Raw genomic sequence first — 24742 nt, forward strand, 5'->3', positions numbered from 1 at the left:
GATGGCACTTCCATCTTTAGTATTCCTGGCGCCTTGTAGTGTTCTCCCAGGAGCTAATCTGAATTTATTCATTAGATTGTCTTAACTATAGATCTGACCCCACCCCAGGTTTCCTATTCCCTCTGTCCGCCAAGTGGTCACATTGACATTGAGGTTTTGCTTGATACCATTACTAATAAATGGGATTCTTCAGGAAAGCCTGTGTTTTGATATTGCATCTGAGGATGCTGCTTGCCAAGGGAAAGCCTGGCCTCCCTCCTCCTTCCGTGTGCAGGAAGCCTCTAGTTCATCAGTCAGTGGGCATGGGCATCTGCAGGAATAGGCAGAGCCCTGCATCCTCCTTGACTTTGAACTTAACACTTTGGTGGGAAAAGACCTTCCCACATTTAATGAAAAAAGAACCCCTATATCGATATAGCTGTTCTTCAGAAGGATTATTTATAAGTTATTTCACTTCCCATCCTCCACAAAATATTTAATGAAACATACGTAAGTCTATGCTTTCCTGTGGAGTGATGTTCTCCCCGTCATCAGTTAGATTTCTGAGGGCTTTTTCTTGGCAGACATGTGAGCTGACATGGATTTGGTTCTGCACCACCACTAGGGGATGATCCAGAGGCTCATACCAAGAGGGATACCAAGCTGTGTCCTGGGCTCCTTTTACACCCTTTTCAGAGAGCTGTAAAATCCCTTCTTAGGGAAAACACACACCAATGCACATATGCATGATATTATTTTCTGGTGTTCAAAGCCTCGAGGGTTACAGTTCCACAATTCTCAGATCGAGGACCCCTGCCCTACAAAATGTCTTGATGGCTAAATCATAGGCTGCCCTACTTCCCAAGGCGGTTGGTATCCAGGGAGTGAAGGTGACTTCTTATCTGACCCTGAGCATGATGGTGTCAGGAGAACCTTAACCCTTTAGGAGCCTCTTAAGTCAATAGCGTTTCCTTAAATTAATCTGGGCAAGGAATTGAAAGCAATTAACTCCTTCAATTTTATCAGCACTTAGTACCGGCTTATATCTCCAGCGATTTAGAAAAAGAGAAAGCAAACAGCCAAGATACTGAGGCAGTATGACACTGCGGAGTGCTATATTTATCCCCTATCAATGTCTTTCAGATCAAATTGGCTGAGTTTACAAATCAAAAGCTGATTTATTTTTTTATTTTTATTTTTTTTAGCAGCCATCAGCTGCACTACTGCAAATACACAGCTCCCAGACATCAAGCTGCAAACCCTAAACACCCAGCTGTGTGCTTTCTGACTTTGATGTCATCATGCGTAATAGAGGGTCTGCATGCAAAATTGAGCTGACGGGCCTACAGAGAAGGCTCACAGCAGAAGAGCACCCACCTCCCAGGGCCAGCTCAGCTTCTGAAGCCGCATCTGCAAAGAAAACTCACGTCATGTTGTTAGGGGAAGGAATCGGCCTCAGAAATGCTCAGGGCCTGGCTCTGCGGAGTACAAACAGTTCACTTCCTTATAATTGCACTTTAAGTTGGAGCTTCTCTTTAATATGGAGCTAATTATTATTCCCAGAAGATTTCCCTATCAAACAAAATTAAGGGATTTTTTTTCTATTCTACATATCTGTAAAATGTTACAGCTGATATATGCGTGGCCATACATATTCAAACATATACGTACATTCAGTTCCAACTACCAAATGAGTTCTTAATATGTGTCAGGATCTATGATGTTTTGTTGATATAAATACACACATATATGTGTGTATACACACACGCAATTTATAGTTGGCACCAGTTTGTACAATATTTTTATTGAATCTATATTTATTGCTTTGTGATAGAATCTGGTTAACAAATTATTTTAAAACTATTCGTTTGCATTTCTAGCTTATAGTGAACATGGAAGTTGTTTGGGGAACGGGACGTGGTACATAAGAAGGATGGCAAGGTGGAGGAGCTCAGGAAGAAGCAATTTCTGTGTATACAACAGAAAGGGTATCTTGAGAGAAAGGAGGAGATAAGTTTCCCAGATATAAAAGAAGTGCAGGCCGGGCGCGGTGGCTCATGCCTGTAATCCCAGCACTTTGGGAGTCCGAGGCGGGCAGATCACGAGGTCAAGAGATCAAGACCATCCTGGCCAATACAGTGAAACGCCGTCTCTACTAAAAATACAAAAAAAAATTAGCCAGGCGTGGTAGCACGCGCCCGTGGTCCCAGCTACTTGGGAGGTTGAGGAGGAAGAATCACTTGATCCTAGAAGGCAGGGTTGCAGTGAGTCGAAATTGTGCCACTGCACTCCAGCCTGGTGACAGAGCAAGACTCAGTCTCAAAAAAAAGAAGTCCAGGTGAAATAAACAGGATTCTGAGCTGACAGGGAGGCAATGGCACAGGGACGTTGCCACATGCATCCTATATGACTTATGTGCGCTCACAAACACCAGCATGGCCTATTTAAGGATGATTTATATGATGGGAGCCACCTATTTAGAACAATTCAGCTGTCCCATTTCCCAGAGACAGGCTCTGTGTTTGATATCAACTGTTTGTGGCTTGTACTGCAGTGTTACAACAGGAAAAAGTAGGATTGAGCCCTTCAGAACTTTTCCTATGAAACACATCTTTTAATTTGCCCATTTTTGGCAAGATCATCAGATTCTCTTTTCTGCCAGCCGTGATACCTGTATCCAAAGGAAATGTCAAGGAATTATGTGTAATATATATGTATGTGTATTACATATATATGTAGATTTTAAGCTCTCAGCAGTTCTTACCTAGGCTATGCAGCTATACCTGCTTTTTTAAAAGAAACAATCACGAGAAATTACATTTCTTATCAATCGCATCCTCTTTTAAGTGAAGAGAGTTAAAGGATCTCTGGTGAATCCTTTGTAAGATTCATTATTATTAAGTTCCTACTGGCAAAGCAGAGGTCTGATTATTATTTCATTTCTGAGTTGAGATGTTCTTGTATCAAGGATCATGTGTATTAAAGTGTGCTAAATCCTAGTTAGCATTTCAGTAAAAATAAAGGTCATGATAGCTACCATTTCCTGAGAGCTTCCTATTTGCTAAGTACTTTATCCATATTTACTCATTCAATGCTCACAATAATATTATAAGATAATCTTATGTTCCCCATTTTACAGAAGAGGAATCTGAAGTACAGAGAACTGAACTGTCAGCTAGTGTAGTCTACAGGGCTCGAGTGCAGAAATACTGGAACTCATCATTGCTCCCTGGTGCAGCCAGGGGGAAGTGGTGCTTACAGCTGCTATCAACTCTTCAACCATTACTCCAGCCTAGTATCAGGCCGACAGAAGCTATTCTGTTTAGATCATTCTACATGAATATCACATTGTGGAAACACTTTTTAACACTGATAGTTTCACCCTGTTGCAGCGGATATTGCTGTGTGAGTTACGTGGGTAGCTCACATGTCCCCAGCGTTGATGAGCTTGGCAGCACAGGATTGCGTTAATTTCACAGTACTGTGCCTCTCAGCACCCATCTGCCTGCCTGGGACCCTCGGTTTACCTCAAAACTGGCTCTGATATTTCCTGGAGTCCCTGTTACATGCTCAAATACAAGTCTTCTCATGCCACCCCCTTCGATATAGTCCCTCGCGTGGCTTCTGCTGCCAATGGGAGTGAGGCTGTTTTTGAGCCATATTGGTCTGTGCACTCCAGCTGCCAGGACTGCACTGAGTCCTCAGGAGACCTGGTGTAAAGAAAGCCTTTCCCAATTCGTCAGCAGGCCTTGACACCAGAACTCACAGTGGCTCTATACACTTATGTATTAGTCTGTTCTCACACTAGAACATACCCAAGACTGGGTAATTTATAAAGAAAAGAGCTTTAATTGACTCACAGTTCTGCAGGGCTGGGGAGGCCTCAGGAAACTTACAATCAGGGTGGAAGGGGAAACCAACACGTCCTTATTTACATGGCAGCAGGAAGATGAATGAGTGCCCAGCAAAGTGGGAAGCCCCTTATAAAACCATCAGATCTTGTGAGAATTAACTCACTATCACCAGAATGGGAAAGGGGAAACTGCCCCCACGATTCAATTATATTCACCTGGTCCCTTCCGTGACATGTGGGGATTATAGGAACTACAATTCGGATGACATTTGAGTAAAGACACAGCCAAACCTCTAAAGTCTTTCATGAAAACAGCTTCTTTACTTTCTGGCCAAGCCCACTTTCTTCATCAGACCTCAAAATCAGTTCCTGGGGCTTGCATGTGTTGGTACTGAGGAAGAAGACTCTCACCTCCGTCTGTCTTATCTCCCAGCATCTGAACAAAACCATGCCTTCCTCCAGTCAAAAAAGAAAACTCTGCATGCTCATCAGCCATCATAATGGCACTGGGAGGTACACAACTGTCCTTGAGGCCAGCCTGGGTTTAACAGAAGCATCCAATGCGACCTGAGAGGGTGGAGAGAGCAGTGGCTGCAGAGCAGGTGTGGGACTAGAATGTCACTGCTAGTCATGGGATATGGGCTAAAATTTAAAAATGATTCCTTCCAACTCTCCAATTCTGGGATTCTATGTTCTGTATCTTTTTTTCAATTTCTGACATCCAGTGATTTTTATCTCAGCTGGTATATATGCCATAAAAATATGAAGCAAAGAGGCAGCTGTGTCCTCTCCTCTCCAGCAGCTACAGCTGTTCTCCTGACAAGCTTATTCTTGGGTATGATAAAAATGGTCACTGTGGGTATTATTATTTTCAGTTATAAAGATTTTTAATGCCCAATGTATGAAGTCAGAAATGTGGGATTTTCTTTTCCAAAGGGATGTTATGAACACAAGACAGTCTCTCTCTTTTGATTAGCTGTAAATGCTGAGCTCAGCACTTTGGACAACACCAAACACCTGTGGAGATTTGGGCGCAGGTGTCATCACATATCCAGCTCACTTCATTTCCCTGCTTTGATTGTCATATTCCACTTAATGAAGTAGCTGTATTTCCAAGTTGGCTGTAAAATAAATTTCTGTTAGATTAATCATACTTCTTCATTGATCTACACTTTTAAATTAAGGATGCCTTCCCCTGAGGAAATAATTAGCCCAAAACTGAATATAAATTATACTAAACACTCGATAAACCTTTTAAAATCACATATTTAAAGAAAATCTTTTCTGTTAACATACTAACAGTGAGGATATTTTCTAAAGTCAGGAAATACAATTATCTTGCTAAGAACAATGACTGTATATGGTGTTGTTTTGGGAATGGAGCCACAGGAGGATTAGGTGAACAACAAGGGATCTCTGACTTTGTGTGTGTGTGTGTGTGTGTGTGTGTGTGCCATGTTTTTTTTATTGTACATTAAGTTCAGGGGTACATGTGCAGATCTTGCAAGATTGTTGCGTAGGTACACATGCCATGGTGGTTTGTTGTCTCCATCCCCCTGTCACCTACATCAGGCAATTCCCCCAATGTTATCCCTCCCCATCCTCCCCATCCCCTGCTGTCACTCCCCTAGATCCCCACCCCCCAACAGACCCCAGTGTGTGATGTTCTCCTCCCTGTGCTCATGTGTTCTCATTGTTCAATACCCACCTATGAGTGAGAACATGCGGTGTTTGGTTTTCAGTTCTTATGTCAGTTTGCTGAGAATGATGGTTTCCAGATTTATCCATGTCCCTACAAAGGACATGAACTCATCCTTTTTATGGCTGTATAATATTCCATGGTGTATCTGTGTCACATTTTCTTTGTCCAGTCTATCATTGATGGGCATTTGAGTTGATTCCAGGTCTTTGCTATTGTAAGCAGTGCTGCAGTGAACATACATGTTCATGTGTCTTTATAATAGAACAATTTCTAATCTTTTATGTATATACCCAGTAATGGGATTGCAGGGTCAAATGGAATTTCTATTTCTAGATCCTTGAGGAATCACCACACTTTCTTCTACAATGGTTGAACTAATTTACAGTCCCACCAACAGTGTAGGAGTGTTCCTACATCCTCTCCAGCATCTGTTGTCTCCAGATTTTTTAATGATCACCATTCTAACTGGCGTGAGATGGTATCTCAATGTGGTTTTGATTTGCATTTCTCTAATGACCAGTAATGATGAGCATTTTTTCATGTTTGTTGGCCTCATAAATGCCTTGTTTGAAAAGTGTCTGTTCACATCTTTTGCCCACTTTTGAATGGGTTTGTTTTTTTCTTGTAAATCTACTTTATTTCTTTGTAGGTTGTGGATATTAGCCTTTTGTCAGATGGGTAGATTGCAAATTTTTTCCCATTCTGTTGGCTGCCAATTCACTCTGATTATTATTTCTTTTGCTGTGCAGAAGCTCTTAAGTTTAATTAGATCCCATTTGTCTAATCTGGCTTTTGTTGCCATTGCTTTTGGTGTTTTAGTCACGAATTCTTTGCCTATGCCTATGTCCTGAATGGTTCTGCCTAGGTTTTCTTCTAGGGTTTTTATGGTGTTAGGTCTTACATTTGAAAATTTAATCCATCTGGAAATGATTTTAGTATAAGGTATAAGGAACAGGTCCAGTTTCAGCTTTCCGCATATGGCTAGCCAGTTTTCCCAACACCATTTATTAAACAGGGAATCCTTTCCCCATTGCTTGTTTTTGTTAGGTTTGTCAAAGATCAGATGGTTTTAGACATGTGGCGTTACTTCTGAGGCCTCTGTTCTGTTCCATTGGTCTATATCTCTGTTTTGGTTCCAGTACCATGCTGTTTTGATTACTGTAGCCTTGTAGTATAGTTTGAAGTCAGCTAGTGTGATGCCTCCAGCTTTGTTCTTTTTGCTTAGGATTGCCTTGGCTATGCAGGCTCTCTTTTGGTTCCATATGAAGTTTAAAGTGGTTTTTTCCAGTTCTCTGAAGAAAGCCAATGGTAGCTTGATGGGGAAAGCCTTGAATCTATAAATTACTTTGGGCAGTGTGCCTATTTTCATGATATTGATTCTTCCTAACCATGAGCATGGAATGGTTTTCCATCTGTTTGTGTCCTCTCTTATTTCCTTGAGCAGTGGTTTGTAGTTCTCCTTGAAGAGGTCCTTCACATCCTTTGTTAGTTGTATTCCTAGGTATTTTATTCTCTTTGTAGCAACTGTGAATGCGAGTTCACTTGTGATTTGGCTCTCTGTTTGTCTGTTATTGGTATATAGGAATGCTTGTGATTTCTGCACATTGATTTTGTATCCTGAGACTTTGCTGGTTACTTATCAGCTTAAGGAGATTTTGGGCTCAGACAATGGGATCTGCTAAATATACAATTATGTTGTCTGCAAATAGAGACAATTTGACTTCCTCTTATCCTGATTGAATACCCTTTATTTCTTTTTCTTGCCTGACTGCTCTGGCTAGAACTTCCAATACTATATTGAATAGGAATGGTGAGAGAGGGCATCCTTGTCTAGTGCCAGTTTTCAAAGGGAATGATTCCAGTTTTTTTTGTTTTTTTTTTTTTGCCCCATGATATTGACTGTGGGTTTGTCGTAAATAGTTGTTATTATTTTGAGATATGTTCCATTGGTATCTAGTTTATTGAGAGTCTTTAGCATAAAGGACTGTTTAATTTTGTCTAAGGCCTTCTCTGCATCTATTGCGACGATCATGTGGTTTTTGTCTTTGGTTCTGTTTATGTGATGGATTACGTTTATAGGTTTGCATATGTTGAACCAGCCTTGCATCCCCAGGCTGAAGCCTACTTGATCGTGATGGATAAGCTTCTCGATATGCTGTTGCTTTCAGTTTACCAATATTTTATTGAAGATATTTACATTGATGTTCATCATGGATACTGGCCTAAAGTTTTCTTTTTTAGTTGTGTCTCTGCCAGGTTTTGGTATCAGGATGATGTTGGTCTCATAAAATGAGTTAGGGAGGATTCCCTCTTTTTGTATTCTTTGGAATAGTTTCAGAAGGAATGGTACTAGCTCTTCTTTGTACATCTGGTAGAATTCAGTTATAAACCTGTCTGGACCTGGACTTTTTTTGTTGGTAGGCCATTAATTGCCACCTCAACTTCAGACCTTGTTATTGGCCTATTCAGGGATTCAACTTCCTCCTGGTTTAGTCTTAGGAGGGTGTAGGTGTCCAGGAATTTGTCCATTTCTTCCAGGTTTACTGGTTTATGTGCATAGAGTTGTTTGTAGTAGTCTCTGATGGTAGTTTGTATTTCTGTGGAATCAGTGGTGATGTCCCCTTTATCATTTTTTATTGCATCTATTTAATTCTTCTCTCTTTTCTTTTTTATTAGTCTGGCTAGCAGTCTGTCTATTATGTTGATCTTTTCAAAAAACCAGCTCCTGGATTTATTGATTTTTTTGAAGGATTTTTTTGTGTGTGTCTCTATCTCCTTCAGTTCTACTCTGATCTTAGTTATTTCTTGTCTTCTGCTAGCTTTTGAATTTTTTTGCTCATCTAGCTCTTTCAATTTTGATAATAAGGTGTCAATTTTAGATCTTTCTTTGCTTCTCATGTGGGCATTTATTGCTATAAATTTCCCTCTAGACATTGCTTTAAATTTGTCCCAGAGATTCTGGTATGTTGTGTCTTCATTCTCATTGGTTTTGAAGAACATGTTTATTTCTGCCTTCATTTCATTGTTTATCCAGGAGCAAGCTGTTCTATTTCCATGTGGTTGTGCAGTTTTGGGTGAGTTTCTTAATCCTGAGTTCTAATTTGATTGAACTGTGGTCTGAAAGACTGTTATGATTTCTGATCTTCTGCATTTGCTGAGGAGTGATTTACTTCCAATTATGTGGTCAATTTTAGAGTAAGTGTGATGTTGTGCTGAGAAGAATGTATATTCTGTGGATTTGGGGTGGAGAGTTCTGTAGATGTCTATTAGGTCCACTTGGTCCAGATCTGAGTTCAAGTCCTGGATATCCTAGTTGATTTCTGTCTCCTTGATCTGTCTAACATTAATAGTGGAGTGTTAAAGTCTCCCACTATTATTGTGTGGGAGTCTAAGTCTCTTTGTAGGTCGTTAAGAACTTGCTTTATGTATCTGGATACTCCTGTATTGGGTGCATATACATTTAGGATAGTTAGCTTTTCTTGTTGCATTGATCGCTTTACCATTATGTAATGCCCTTCTTTGTCTCTTTTGACCTTTGTTGGTTTAAAGTCCATTTATCAGAGACTAGGATTGTAACCCCTACTTTTTTTTGCTCTCCATTTGCTTGGTAAATCTTCTTCCATCCCTTTATTTTGAGTATATGTGGGTCTTTGCACATGAGATGGATCTCCTGAATACAGCATACCAATGGATCTTGACTTTTTATCCAGTTTGCCAGTCTGTGTCTTTTGATTGGGGCATTTAGGCTGTTTACATTTAACGTTAATATTGTTATGTGTGTATTTGATACTGCCATTTTGTTACTGGCTGGTGGTTTTGCCCGTTAGTTGACACAGTTTTTTCATTGCATCATTGGTCTTTACCATTTGGTACGTTTTTGCTGTGGCTGACACTGGTTGTCCTTTCCATGTTTAGTGTTTCCTTCAGAAGCTCTTGTAAGGCAAGTCTGGTGGTGATGAAATTTCTTAGCAATTGCTTGTCTGTAAAGGATTTTATTTCTTTCTCCTTCACTTATGAAGGTTAGTTTGACTGAATATGCAATTCCAGGATCTCTGGCTTTTTTTCATTGAATTCAACCTGTTGTTCTGTGTCTGTCAGTCAAAAGTTAGTCAATAAGAAGTTGAAAAATTTTAACTTCTGTAAACTGGTTTTCTAGCTGCCTTGATAGCCAGAGATGTCCAAGACCTGGTTCCTGCTGTCAAAGGCCTTCAATTGCATTGGAAAAATAAGCCCTGTGTGTGCAGTACAAGACAACTACTCAAAAATTCTGTTACAGTTGCAGGAGCAGTGGATCGGACATCAGGAGACCTCGTGTTCTCTGTCACTGACCAGATGTGTGCCCACAGACTCCTCTAAGCTTCAGCTTCCCACAAGAAAAATATGAGGCTTGCCCATGCATGAGAATTTCCTAAGGACATTATGGAAACACTTTATCCTTGGAGATTCTGGTTGAGTGGGTATGACTGGGACCTAGAATTCTATATTTTAAGCAAATACTCTAGTGAATTCTACTGCCATCAGACTGTGTCCTAGCAGAGCAACTATGGCGTTATGTAACCATTCATGTCCCTTTAAGCTTTTAAGTTCTCTTATGATTTTAAAGACTAGATGAACTGAATGTGCAACAATAGTGCAGAAGAGCCAGAAGCACCAAGAGTTAGGAGACAAAAGGGAATATATTAGTGTCCCCAGGCTGCTGTGACAAGGCACAAAATATTGGGTGACTTAGAACAACAAAACTGTTCAGTGCTGGAGGCTAGAAGTTGAAATCAAGTGATTGGTTGGTCCACGCTCTCTCTGACAGTGACAGGGAGAACCCTCCCTCACTTCTCCTGGCTTCTGATATGCACTGGCAATTCCTGGCATTCCTTGGCTCCTAGAAGCATCACTTCAGTCACATGGTCATCTTCACCCTGTGTGTCTTCACACTACCCTTTCTCTGTGCATGTCTGCCCATGCCTCTTTTTGTGACACCAGTCATATTAGATTAGGGCCTACCAGAATACCTCATTTTAACTTGATTACCTTTGTAAAGACCTATTTCCCAATATAGTCACACTCTGAGATACTGATGGTTAGGACCTCAACATATCTTTTTTGGGAGGACACAGTTGAACCCTTAATAGGGTGTTTGCAAGGAAGAGTTAAAATTTGAAAGAGAGGTGATATTTGCTTAGATAGACCAAGAGGACACAGCTTTCTATGTGACCAAAAAAAAAAAAATCTGTGAAGAACGAATCATCATGTTGGTCCAGGATGAGAACTAACAAGGACTGGAAGAAGAGCCATGGCAGTGGCAGTGGTGGCGTGGTACCAGTTGTTTAAGTCCTGCAGAGGGCTTCTCCTGGGCATCTCACTGTCCCTACTGCACTCCACGTGTTGTCTTTCACAGCAACCCTAGAAGTTGGCAGTGGTATTCCGAGTTGTACAGGTGAAGACATGTTGGTACAGGGGAGTTAGGTGACCCACTCCATCATGAAACTAGAGGGTAGAGAGTTGGCTTTTTCTGATCTCAAACTTTTGCCTTTTGGGACGATAATCAGTTGCCTTCTTCATAGCACTCATGCAAGATAAACTTGAGTGAGTAGATCAGGGCTACTTTATGGAGGGCTTTGATAATAAGGCAGTAGCGTTTGTGTTTGATGTGACAGAAAAATAAGGAGTCATTTCTAGTATCTGAAGAGGTGAACCATGCTAAAGGGGGTGTTTCAGGAAGATGGGTGTCTCATTTCCACCCGAGGATGCATTTTCTTTACAGAAAGAAAAAGACTTACAATAAGAAGCTATTGACCATGAAGAGTTTCTTTTCATAGGGTTTTATCAAGTGGTTTGCCTCTTCCCCACTGATGTCTCTTAACCAAAAATATCCTTTGGCACTTTAAAAACTAGGCTTGCTTGATTTTTTTTTTTAACCCAACATGCTTTGTAAGTCCCTCACACTAGTGATAAAGCACTGATCACTTCGTAGCCACAGCAGAAATGCTTTTAAATGGAACTTTTCCTTGATTTATTAACTCTAGAAATTCAGATTTCAGTTTAGTGTTTTTGGGAATTTGTTTGTTTGAGGCATCTTGTTTAAGAACCTGATTTCGAGTGGTTCAAAGTTTACTTTGTTACATATAAACTGACCAACTTTCTCTCTGGTTTTGCCACGTATGCCTCTAGTAGAGAAAAAGGTGGGTGAGGAGAAAAGTGAGCATAATGATAAGGAAAGCTTTAATTTATTAAGCATCTTACTATGTACAAGTCACTTTTTACCTGCCTTACCCAACTCAATCAAAAAGTGTACATGTAATAACTGGTGAGCAGTGAAGTCATTATGGTTTCTCTATGATTGCACATTTGGTCCAGGGAACATAGGATGCTAGGATTAAGCCTCAATGTTCTTGCAGGAGGACTTCAGGAAAAAAATCTCCTTCTTCTGGAATTAGAAATCTAGATCAGTAGAGACCATATGCCTTCCCCAGAACTTGAGCCATCCAACTTCCTTTCCTACACAAGATCACCTGACATAAATACACAAAACTACACATACATTAATGCACCCATGTACCCGCAGAAACCCCGACGAGTTCTTGTTGTTGACGGCCTTAATATCTGTGTACCTGCGTTTCAGTCTAGGACTGTCGTGCCCCCAACAGGCCTTTCCATTTGGATCTCCATATGACAGGTTGGCCCCTGCAAACCTCACTGTGACCACAGAAGAGCATATTTGGATTATGGAATTAAAACAGAGGCTTGAACTTTAGCTGAAGAGCACAAGAGATCCAGAGAACCTGCGTCTTTTTGTTTGCTTCCCTGCTTTGGTGAAGTACTACACAGCCTCCCAGGAGACCTGAGATCCTACCAGTCACTGCTCCAACCCTGGAGCTCAATCCAGAAACAGCTGTCCAGAGCTAATTTATTTCCTAATGCTGCAGCACTGTTAATTTATAAATTACACTGGTAATTCGAGCTATTATTAATTTCAGATGGTGTAGGGCAAGCCTAATTAAAATATGACACCAGTTGTCACACATATGTACCAAGGACTACCATTTAAAATTAATGGGAATATTAAGTGTGACACTGGTCTCCGAGATGCTTGGCACAGTAATTATAGCATTGTGGCAGGGAAAGATCTGACAAATGTAAGCCCGTGGTTGGTAGCAAATAAACAACGACAACACAAGAGGAATTACAGATTCTTCGTTCAAAGCTCTTCTCAGTTCTCCCACCCATCCTCAAATCAAGGTTAGTACCTTTGCCCTAAAGACACTTATCAAACAACATTAATAAAGGCTACTGAGACCATTAGAAGTGTCTCACTGGTAGGAACTATGAGTCTATTTCGGTTAATGTTGTTTGTCCCCTCCATATCCTGCTCTTTTGGGCCACGTTTTCTACTTATGAACAGGTTCCTTGTCTTGTGAATTTAATAACTCTTCCTTGTTTGTTATAATGGACGTAGCTTGTTCTTTTCCTCTTCTCTATGTAACAGAGGCAAGAAAGTTTCTGTATATACATAGTGTAGGTTGCCTATGGCCTGAGGATGTATGAAGTGAGGCTCCATTTGGTCATACTGTTGAGCAGTGGCACAGATTTATCATGGGCAAACGGCGCTGATTGAGTGGAACAAGGCAGTGGCCCTTCTTTGCAAGACCACGGTCTTACTGTTGTTGCTACCGTTATCGTGGTTACCTTGACAAAATAGTTACTTCAGCACTGTCATGGAATAGATAACAGTCATCCCTTATGGACCGTACACATCATCCCTTGCTATATTGGTTTCTTATGGCTGTTGTTTTCGTGATCTGAACCAGCAGAAACATGTGGCGTTATAGAAGGTTTTTATGACCTGGGGAATATTGGTCCTTTGTTCGTTTTCTTGGGCCACTCATATTCATACAATCCTACACCACCCGAGGCTGTGCCTCCATCCAGATTACAGGATTAATAGCTAAATCAACAAGTGTGCAGCACACAGGAGTCTCAGAGTGCTTTCGTATGTGTGTGTGAGTATATACGTGTGTATATGTGCATATTTGTGTGTTAGTCTAAATAGCCCTAAGACCCTGTGAGGTGTTAGGATTCTATATGTATTATGTTTGGGAAAATGCTTCTCAATTGCTAGAGACAGTCTTAACTTATGCCTGTTGTCTGCTAATAATCATTATTAGCACCTCTTTGCCTTTAGAGGTATCCAGGTTTAGGATGCTGTCATCCGAATTACCCTCATTTAAGAGATAAGGGAGGATAACTGAGGATGTAAGCCGTTACTTTTGTTTTTCACTGTCTTTTGGCAAGGAAGCTAAGGCTCAGGTGCCTCTGGGATAGAACTTTGAAATCTCCTCTAGCCTTGAATATCTTGGTCTTTCCATAACTGAGTGCTCATGGCAGACGTCAGGCACAGAGTCTGGTAGGTGGAGGGTTGTTATTGGTACTCATAATTTTTCACTAAAGACGGCAAGTCCTGCAGTCATGACAGGGCTGAGTGGATTCGCAGCCATATCACCTGACAAATTTCTGACAGGCTTACAGTTAGGCATCAAGTGCAGAGTCCCATGGCTACTCTGTCTTTAGGATCTTGTACCTGGGAGCTCTAGCACGTCGAAGTTTAGCACATTGATTTCTGCCTATCCAATTAATTGTCTGAGTCAAAAAAACAGAAAGTTAAATTTATTATGTTACTATTTCCGCTGCCTTTGTGGTACATCTGTGTGTGTGTGTGTGTGTGTGTGTGTGTTTGTGTGTGTGTGTGAAGCTGCTGGTGTGGCATTTTTAATTAATTCATGCTCAAGGATACAGTCATCAACTTTATATTCAAGGCTCAGTCTAAGTGATACCTTGAGATCAGAAAGAGTTAAGTTACCTAACTCAGATCCCAGAGCACGATTGCTTGGTAAGATACCGGCAGTATAAATGTCAAAATTATTAACCACTTATTGGGGATCAGTAATTCTCTAGGCGCTGTGCTTGGTTCAGTTAGGAACACAAACATTTCAGCTGTTCCAGTGGGGAACCAAGGACAAGCTGGTGGTGCAGAGGTGTAGAAGAGACGGAGGAGGGAGGAGCCACACAGTTCCTCCGAATCGGAGCTTACAAGTGGCACAATTCTCTGCAGACATAACCATTTTATACTTCTTTTTTTAGGTTAATATGGGTTGGTCTTTTTGCCTTCTATTTCACCACACGTTACTGCTTTTCCTGCAGCTGTTGGCTTTGTGAGTGAAGACGAATACTTGGAAATTCAGGGCATCACCCGGGAGCAGTCAGGGGACTACGAGTGCAGTGCCTCCAATGACGTGGCTGCGCCCGTGGTACGGAGAGTAAAGGTCACCGTGAACTGTAAGTGTTTCCACTGCCTTCCCACCCTGCGTGTGCACGAGGCTGGCCTGTTGTCACGGCCGCCACACAGAGCCTACTGGCACAGCCAGCTACTGACTTCGGGTGGGAAGGAATGCAGCATCCCTTTCCATGCTCTGCTTTCAGGAGCAACCATTTCAAACTCTAGTCTTTGACATCTCAAGGCGTCACAGTGTCACACTAAAAAAAAAAGGAGCTGAAAGTAACTGAATACCAAACTTGACTTACAGGGCTGGGAGATCATTAAATGGCATCCAGTGCATAATTTATATCAACATGTCTTCAAATCCAAAATTTTCCCGTAATTTACTCACACAATGCAGCTGTGCTGGAGTGGCTCACTGTCTATACCAGGCATCTCCATAATGGGACAGGAAACTGTGAGCTAGAGTGTATGAAGGAAGTTTAGAACTTTCATTTATGGTACGTTTATTGTATCTCATTATTTTACAATTATAGCTGTGCATGGTATGCATACAAATAGCTCTGATACAGATCTTAGAGGATGTATCAACAAATTTGCTTGTTACTAATACAGGTACAGAATCTAAAAAGTTTGGAAGGCCCTGTGTGGACCCCCTCATTCTTCTTTCTCAGCCTTCCAGATTCTCTCTGACATCAATCCTACGTGAATTTCCTACCTCCTTTCAGTCTTTTCCCTCTGGCTTCCTCATTATGTACCTTGACTTAGCTCCCTACAACATTCCGAAGATTTTCTCTGCTGTGCACATTGCAGGAAAACTTATGAAGAAATAGAACTCAATAACTAAATCAGCAAATGAGATGACTTTTCCTTAAAAATTTGGGCGGGCTGGAGTTAGAAGAAGAATATTGTATCCAGGCGAATATCCAATCTCTAAGATTTAGGTTTGTGTCACAATGTGAACCCAGTCAAGATAAAGCAGTTTAAGAGCAAGGCAACAGGTATAAAAGAAATACCTAATGTATCTGGGGTACAGCAAACCACCATGGCACATGTATACCTATATAACAAACCTGCACATTCTGCTCATGTACCCCAGAACTTAAAGTATTAAAAAAAAAGTCATTTAAAAAATCATATCACTGTTTTTTAGAAAGGGTCTTAAGATGATTTACAGTTTATAAAGATGAACCTAAAACATAAAGAAACAAAAGCAAAGAAAAAATATACTTAGGAAAATGAAAGCTAGGAAAACCCCAGCACGTGAAATATTACCACAAGACTGCTAGGTGCAGGTGCAGAATTTGGCTTAGCCTTGCTAAAGCAAAGAGGGAAACATCACCTGCTTTAAGATTTGTGTTGTCCCTAAGATAAAAGCAAATTGGTTGCTCGGGAGAAACACTGCTTTCCCTGGTACTGAGATCCTAGAGAAAATTCTCTTCAGGGTCTCCACAAATAGAGCACTTTGAGATAGAGTCAGCACCATCATGTACAAAATTTCTGCATTAAATGGAATAGCAAGCTTACTGTGGCTGCTTTTCATAACGCCCTGTAATATAAACTGTTAGAATGTTAAGGGTAGTTTGGCAAAGACTTCAAAATGAATGCAGACCAAGTGCTTAGGTCTAGTTTGGTCACCTGGTCTGGTTTGATTCAGGGATCTGTTTCAGAATGCCAAGAATGACTGATCTGTATATCCTTCAGGCAATTCTCCTTGAATATTATTTCTTGCAATTGAACTTTTGATGGGAATTGAATAGTTCAAGGTTATATACTTTTGGCAAGAACGTGGTGTGCAGAAATTCTAGAAGGCTGATTAAAGGTGCTGACTGACAACCCATGGAATGTAGGGTTGATGGGCTGCCATCATCCTAAGAAAGTTAAAAAGTGTAAACAGAAAATACGCATGAGCACATGGTCATTTCAACTCTGTGCAGAGGAGAACGAAACCGTACATGCTAGGAAGACCCAGCTTTTCCCTAGAGCGGCGTCAAAAATGTTTTCATTCTCTGGTACAATTTTTACAGCAATTTTACCGTCTAAGTAAGCAGAGCTGGGACAGAGAATGAGAAACAATATCAACAAATGAAGCAGCCGTCCTCATTTTAAAACGCATTATAAAATGCTATAGGTTGGGCGTGGTGACCTGTAATCCCAGCACTTTTGGAGGCTGAGGTGGGCGGATCATCTGAGGTCAGGAGATCGAGATGAGCCTGGCCAACATGGTGAAACCCATCTCTGCTAAAAATACAAAAATTAGCCAAGCATGGTGCTATGCACTTGTAATCCCAGCTACTTGGGAAGCTGAGGCAGAAGAATCGCTTGAACCCAGGAGGCAGAAGCTGCAGTGAGACAAGATCATGCCACTGCACTCCAGCCTGGGCAACATGAAGGAGACTCCATCTCAAAAAAAAAGAAATACTATGAGACATCTTTTCTCTGCAGATCCACCATACATTTCAGAAGCCAAGGGTACGGGTGTCCCCGTGGGACAAAAGGGGACACTGCAGTGTGAAGCGTCAGCAGTCCCCTCAGCAGAATTCCAGTGGTACAAGGATGACAAACGGTAAAGCTTCCTTCTTTCACCTCCCGCCCCCACCCCCATCCCCAGAAGAAGAAACTCTTCCAGGATCCTGATTCCAGATAGTTTCAAACGAATTCCATAAAATCCTCTTTGAATGTCTCCTCTTAATATTAATCCATTAATGTTAAGAAAAGACTTGTTTGCATACAGGGGGCAAATATGCAAACAAGTCTTTTCTTAACATTAATGGATTTCAGCGACGTTTTTAATGTCACCATGCAGAATTATCACTGGCCAACCAACAGACCTGAAAGGTAATATTTTTTTTAGAAAAGCAAAATCGCAAGAGAAAGGCCACCAGGAGCATTGTAAGGCCTGTGAATTTTTTATAGGCCAAGAACATAATGTGTTCGCCTGAAGCTATTTTTACTACATTCTAAGGCTTGCGAGGAGCTAGGAAGGCTCACGGGGCCCCGGGAGTGGCTAAGAAGTTAGCTGCAGCTAACAGGTCTCCCCTTCTGTTCCAGACGCTATCAGTAGCGGTGTGTAAGAGTCCATGACCCAATTTAGCCCTCGCTTTGTGCCCAAGTTGTTCTTTTACTGTAGGAGAAAAGAGAGGGGACTATTCCCTTCCTTCCCATTGTCACAGCCCTTTTCGGGATATTTGTTGTGAGTCACTGAAGATGATCATTTCGAGGCGTTATCAAATGGCATGTCAGTGCGGGGATCACTATCTCCGTACAGCCAGGCACCGGGGCAATTGCTGTTATCAAAGAGCCATTTTAAGGGCCGATGAACAATGGGAAATGTGGGAGAGCTGCCTGTGTTCAGAACATTTTCACTTAAAAAGGGATGGTGGCATAGGGGATGCAAAAGAGTCCTGAGGTGTATGTTGGGTAGAGTAGGAGGAAGGAGTGAGGGAAGCCAGGAAGCTGAGAAGGAAAAACAATGAAGAGGGCATTCTGAGAAGGAGTGCAGCATGAGAAACCACGGGCCAGGAGCCAGTGAATGGCTGCCCACACTGCGTGCACATCTTCAGCCGGCCTTAGCTCTCTTTCCTTATTCAGTCAGACACCAAAAGCTCTTTCTAGCCTCTAGATTGAAAATTGAGTTTTGTTTAGAACCATGTCAATCAGTTGTAAGATTCACTGTGTCTTATCATAACCCACCCCCCAAATGAAAAGCAGTGTTGTTTTTTTGTTTTAATCTTTAAGGACATATTCTGGCAGCTTCTAGTGAGGTGTATGATATTTATGTAGCCCATTTTACAGATGAAAGAACTAAGACAGAAAGAGGAAAAACAAACTCTCAAAGAAACAGAAGAAATAGAGCTGGTGTTCCCCCTTTTTCCAAGAAAGAAGAATTAAGCAGAATGGAGTGTGTTTTTCTGATCAATGTGGTTACCTGACTTAGAAATTCTGTTTCACTTATCCATTCCCTTGTACTAAGAAGTAAACTGAGGCATAAAAATTAATGATTGAACCAAACCAAACCAAAAACCTATTGAGCTATGGGGTCAGTTCCCAAACCTTCAATTGTCTAGGTCTTAGTGAAAACTCATCAGCTGCGTCCTATTACTCTAATTCTTTATTGGAGAAAAATAGAAACAAAATATAGGAGAAAGCAAAATCTTGGAGGAAAATAAAGCAAAAGTGGCCAATGGTGAGTAAAAGGATGAGAGAGCTCTGCTATGTGCAGCATCTGGGTTCACCACAGGGACAGCCATCCCCGTCACCATTCACCCAGGAGGAGAGAGCGGGCTGGCAGGGCCAGGGATAGGTTTTAGAGGCCCCTGGCTCAGGCTGCTTTGTTCCTGCCTTTCAGTTCTTCTGATGGCCTCTCCTTTTCTTTCCTTTCCATTTAGTTAGGTCAGTTTTCCATTTGATGCTCATGTATTTATTAATTTCCAACATGCTGCCATGAGACAGGCTGTCTTTCCTCCTGGCACCCAGCTTAGCCTCGGCATCCCTGCCTCTGAGGTTCTGGTCACAGCCCGTTGGGTCTGCCACGCAGGTTTCCCAAGGCATGTTGTGTCTGCCCTGGGGGAAGACCAAGACCAGCTCTAGCCCCTCTACCATTTCCAGTGAGATGAGCAGACTTCCAAGGCAGATTAAAGGAAACTGTGTGGTGAGGACAGCCATTTTCTCAAGCGTTAGGTGAGAAGTCATTTGGCCACATGCTAGCACCACTCAATTGCGTGCTGTTATGTGTTATCAAACAAAGAAAGAGGAATGGAATGCTATACTTAAGGAAGGCCACCCATCCAACAGGGGCACTGGCTAATGAAAATTCCACAGCTTTCATAAGAAATCGAGGTCTGGAAGCAGTGCAGGAGGGAGGGGGTGTGTGCCGGCACAGAGAAGGGGAAAGTGTGTCCTCCCAGGAGCTGCAAAGTGCTGCTGGCCCCCTGCGCTGTTTTTAGCTAAAGACATTTCAGAGCTGTCAAGCAGGAACCTGCTTCCTGTTAAGTCTCTCCCCACTGCGGAGCTGAAATCTCATTCACAGTTTGGTTATGAAGGGTAGGCTTCCTCCCCATGGTGGAGGAATGGTGTCAAAATGGCCAGTGGGATCAATCAGCCTGACTTGCCCACCGAATCCTCCCGGTGGGAGGTATGGACAGCACCCCCTAGAGGATCAATATGTACATAACAAGCTGAAATGTAAAAGTGGCCTCTGGCTGCACAGCCGGATGCCTCATTCCATTTGGACAGTGCTAGCATTTTAATGAAGTCATGGACTCAGGCCAGTTCATTGCCCCTAGCTTTTGGAGAGGAAGGCTCCCGGAGGAACATCTACATAATGAAAAGCAAGGCAAGTCTGTCCAGCCTATCTTCTGACTTCCCTGGAGGCAGATGTTGGGTTAGAACTCCAGCCAGAACCGGGCTCTCTTTTCTGATCAAAGTTACTGTAAGTTGCAGAAGTGGAGAAAATTATTCTGTAATTCCACAGAGGCAGGTCTTCAGATAATGACAAAGCAGCTGCCCTCTATGCCAAAAACATACTGTGACCCAGGGATGGGCAAGAGTCATCTATGTCTAACTCCATAGAAATACATTACACTGAATACCATTTTGTGGTCTGCAAAACATTTCCTCATCATTGTCTCACTGGGCTTCACTTTCTCTTTCTGCCTTGAGTTCTGTTTTTCTCAGTTTCAAGACTCCAGTAAGCATCCATTTGCCTCAAAGCATGTCCCCTGAATCTGTTCCAATATGCTCCCACCGTGACATTGTCTGCTTGCTACAAGGTGAGCTCCAGCCAGGCCCTAGACAGGACACTTAGCCTTGTGTCCATATTCCCTGAGATCCTTCATTAGAAGGGATTTTAGCCTTAATCTTTCCCATAGCACAGAATCAGCTTCAGGGTAAGGATTACAAATCGTTTCAGGGAAAGTAAAAGGTTGGCTTAAAGCTCATTCTAAGAAATGAGCATTTCAGAATCTTGCAGAGGAAGGTAGGTGGTGTCCATGATTGTTATAGGAATTGCTGTGAAGAGCCTCCTGAGAAGGAGGACACGTGCCTACCTACTCCGACAGCAGCTTTCTCCTTACCCTTTTATCTGCCCAGTAATAGAATCCATGGTTGTAATAAGCATACCTAACTTCCCCCCAATTAACTCCCTGTGGCATTTCTTTAGTGGCCCCTAGACCAACGCAAGTCCTTGTGGCTTTCTGGGCTGCTATTGTGGCACTCAGGGAGACTTTCCTGCTTCTAGAGGGACATATTCTTAGGAATCATTAATCCCTCCAAACTAATCCTCTATAATAGTCTGGGCAGATCACTCCTTCCAAGCCCTTCATGATCCCCTGATGAGTAAATGATGATTTTCTCCTCTTCATAGCCAAAAAATTAAATATTATCTAGACGACGCCTCCGGTGCTTAAGGAGAAATTAGATTACCCAGGTGCTTGAGAAACATTTTTCATTCAAATTCCTCAGGTCGCTCTTCTCTCGGAGGTTTGAGGTTTTCATTTGCACGGTTGTCATCATCACCATCACCATTTTCGTTATCACCAGCATCATCAAGTCCACCCTTCGAGAACCTACTGTGTGAATCATCTCGCTCTGAACGCCACACAGCTGGGAGGGGGTATTTGTTGTGGTGTGACTGACAGGGCACAAAGCAAGGATGAGAGGCTAGGGAGCTCAGATGTTCTGGCAGGAGTGTCCCTGGGCACATATGTGAAAATCAAGAAACGCGTGTCACTATCTGTGCTACGTTATGGTGTGGTTGAGTGCATCAAACAGTGGTTATAATGATGTCAGAGGCAGGCAAGGAGAAGATCACAAATCCCCGGGCCTATCCTATGAGGACATATAACCATCTTGTTTTCTTCTTCTTCTTTTTTTTTTTTTTCTTGTCTTTTGTTTCTCTCAGACTGATTGAAGGAAAGAAAGGGGTGAAAGTGGAAAACAGACCTTTCCTCTCAAAACTCATCTTCTTCAATGTCTCTGAACATGACTATGGGAACTACACTTGCGTGGCCTCCAACAAGCTGGGCCACACCAATGCCAGCATCATGCTATTTGGTGAGACTGTGCTCTGAGCTGGGCAAGAAGAGGGGGGAGGGTGCAGAATGGGAGAACTGGGTGGGAGGGCCCCTCAAGGCCAGGGTCAGAAGTTAGCAGGACAGCAGTGGATGAGGATAGGGAGAAAAAAGAGAGAGAGAGACACAGAGAACGAAATAGAGGAAGAGAGAGGGAGACAGGAGAGACAGAGACAGAGATAGACAGACAGAGGGAGGAGGCAGAGAGAGACAGAAAGAGACAGAGCAAGAGAGACAGAGACCGACAGTGTGCATGTTTACAAAGTAGTATATGTATATTACATGTGTACATATCAGAAGTGGGAAAAGAAAAATGAAAAAGAATGTTCGTGTTTCATTCTATAATGGAAAAGATCCTGAGAAGGAGAAAAAGACTCTAGAATGCCAAAAATGTCATTTGATTTTTTTTTTCTCAGTGTTGTCTCCTAAACTGACCGTGGGAATCATAATTAGGTAAAATAGTCAAGAGCTCAGAGGGTAACGTTTACTATTTCAGTCTTTGCTCACTGGCTGAGTGTAAAATTTTCCCTTTTCTGAAACTGTTTCCAGTCACTGGGATGTAAAGAGCCCCACCTTCGTCATATATCTGGCTACTGTATTGATAGCAGAAGCAAATGAGCGAGCTCCCTTGTAAACCCGATGCCTGCCCCTGCGAGCAGAGAGCTGTGCAGACGTGAGCCTGCCTTCCCGATGGTGCCACCAGGCAGGGCTCCAGGCATCTCATCATGGCTCCATCCCTTGATGAACGCAGAGCCTCCTTACAGGCCACAGGATTAAATTCCGGTTGGCTTTCAGGCAAATCCCTTCATACCCCGTCAAGTTCCTAGAGCTTGAGATTTTTCAGATCTGTTTCCCCAATCCCCCATGTTAACAACACTCTTGAATGTGATGGGGAAGTAAGGGGAGGCATTTGACAGATAACTGGCAAGAACACAACTTCCTTATATTCTGAGAACTTTGGGGAAAGTCGCGTAGCCCAGCCATGTGCCCCGGTGGCAGCGTATATGGCTCGCTCCGAATCAAGAGCCTACGCTGCTTCACCACACGATCTCTGCTTCCCTATTACATCCTCCCGCATTCTACGCCATGCAAATAATAAAGCTCAGCTTTATCTGAGAGGGCCGGAAAGGAGAAAGCCGCCCTTGATCCCCGAGCCAGTGGCTCAGAATGGGCAGGGCTGTGATTCCAGTGATTGATCTGTCTGGCATCTCACATGTTGATGACCATAAGTGCCCCTCACATTTGTCAGGGCTTTTTGCCTTTTTGGCAGGTGTCTGTCTGCATGAACAGAGACCAGGATTAGGAAGGAACATACCCTTCCTTCCCTTGCCTTGCAAATCTAAGGCTCCCCCTCAGTTTCCCATTAACCCCTCCCAAGTCCTGCTCTCTGGCCACAGCAGTCCTCATCCTTACAGTGGTCATCGTCCTCCCCCTTGACTATTCTCTCCTGACTTGGTTGCGTGAGATGGTTCAGCCGTGGGCTTTATCACGACTCTCTGCTTCCCCAGCTTCTTCCCCTTAAGCCATCTCAGGATGAGAATAGGGAGAAGCAGCAAACGTTTCTCGTAAGAGTGAAATAGATGGCATTTATGACAAGGAAAGCGGCGAAGCTTGGGTCATAAATATGCTCTTTTCAGCAGACGCACATGTAGCAATTACAACGTCTACTTCTCGGGACCCTCTGCCCCGTGGGTCTGTCAGCATCTGCCCTGTGCTTCCTTCGGGACGTTTCTACCACTGCCAGCTCTTTGGAGTTCAGGGTTTTCTAAAAAGGACATGAAAAAGTAATAGTATGTATTCAAATATGTTTAGAAAGACTGGGTCAAACCAAGATGAATGGGGTACATGCGGGGATGTTCCTTAATGCCAGAAGTCTCGGAGTCTTGACATGCTAAATCTCTAAGGAGAAAAAGTTTGCAGTATGTTTCAATCAGAAACCAATTAAATTTTTTAGCCTCAGCTGAGACATCATTCCTGAGGAGCCCATCGCAAGAAATGCTTCCTGGGTAACATAGTTCTGTGGAGCTCGCAACCCCCGTTCCAGAGTGAGATGAGTATTTGCAGCCAATAGTTCAGATGTTACTGTGGCTCCTAGGTTCATTACTGAGGATCACCATCAATGAGGTCTTTTGACAAATATGAATTTATTAGGGAATTTTCCCTGTCAGTTTCCATTAAAAGCCAGCAAGCACACTTGGGGTAGGTTGGAAAACAGCATTTACTTTGTGTGAATTACAGACTTCTTGATGAAGTTTATTCTCCTGTGGCATTACAGAAAGCCAGAAAAATTATCATTTTGCCACCGACTTGTGCATAAACTGCACGCTGTCTCCATATGGTCTAGACATTGGGAAGTGAGGAATTCTGTTGCAAGAGACCGTAGTCCAGCGGTCTGGGGCTTCTTAAGCCAAACAGGAGCAGGTTGGTCCTTCCCATCACAAGCGCTCTAAGGTTGCAGGGCTTGCAGGGGCCTCTGAGAGTTCTGCTCCCACACTCCTGAATCACAGTGCTCTGGGGAGCTTGTTCCTACCATGGTGCCAGGGGCAGATTCCTGAACGTGGTGTCCCAAGAGGAAACAATGGAGGCAGGGAAGTGGGAAACAAGTCTCATCTGGAAACACACTTTAGTTCTTTGTTATCCAATTGGCAGCCTGGCTCAGCACAAATAAGAATGAATCCAGCTGCACCAGAAAGCGTATGGTGTGGCCAGCTCCCTCCCATCCCAGCCGTGGCGTGCAGTATGGAAACACACAGCATGTCAGTGTTTCTCTCGCCACACGTTGTCCTACCTTTGGTTTCTGTCTTCCTTTTATTATACATTCCCCAGAAATGTCTGTGAAAGCAGTATACAAACTATATATTACAAATATA

General features: G+C 42.6%; 1 protein-coding gene across 8 annotated transcripts in view; it reads left to right on the forward strand.

Moving 5' to 3' along the window:
* The window catches only part of NTM (neurotrimin), a 970307-nt gene that overhangs the window by 933319 nt on the left and 12246 nt on the right, over nt 1-24742 (forward strand). For all 8 annotated transcript variants that reach the window (XM_012449177.2, XM_021672581.2, XM_012449173.2 and 5 more), the window contains 3 exons: nt 14727-14861; nt 17248-17368; nt 21704-21855. In XM_012449177.2, coding sequence (XP_012304600.1) covers nt 14727-14861; nt 17248-17368; nt 21704-21855 — 408 coding nt within the window. The remainder of the gene's footprint in view (nt 1-14726; nt 14862-17247; nt 17369-21703; nt 21856-24742) is intronic.

This window comes from Aotus nancymaae, unplaced genomic scaffold, assembly GCF_030222135.1.
Source record: "Aotus nancymaae isolate 86718 unplaced genomic scaffold, 86718_ANA_hifiasm-v0.15.2.pri h1tg000012l, whole genome shotgun sequence".
NCBI lineage: Eukaryota > Metazoa > Chordata > Mammalia > Primates > Aotidae > Aotus > Aotus nancymaae.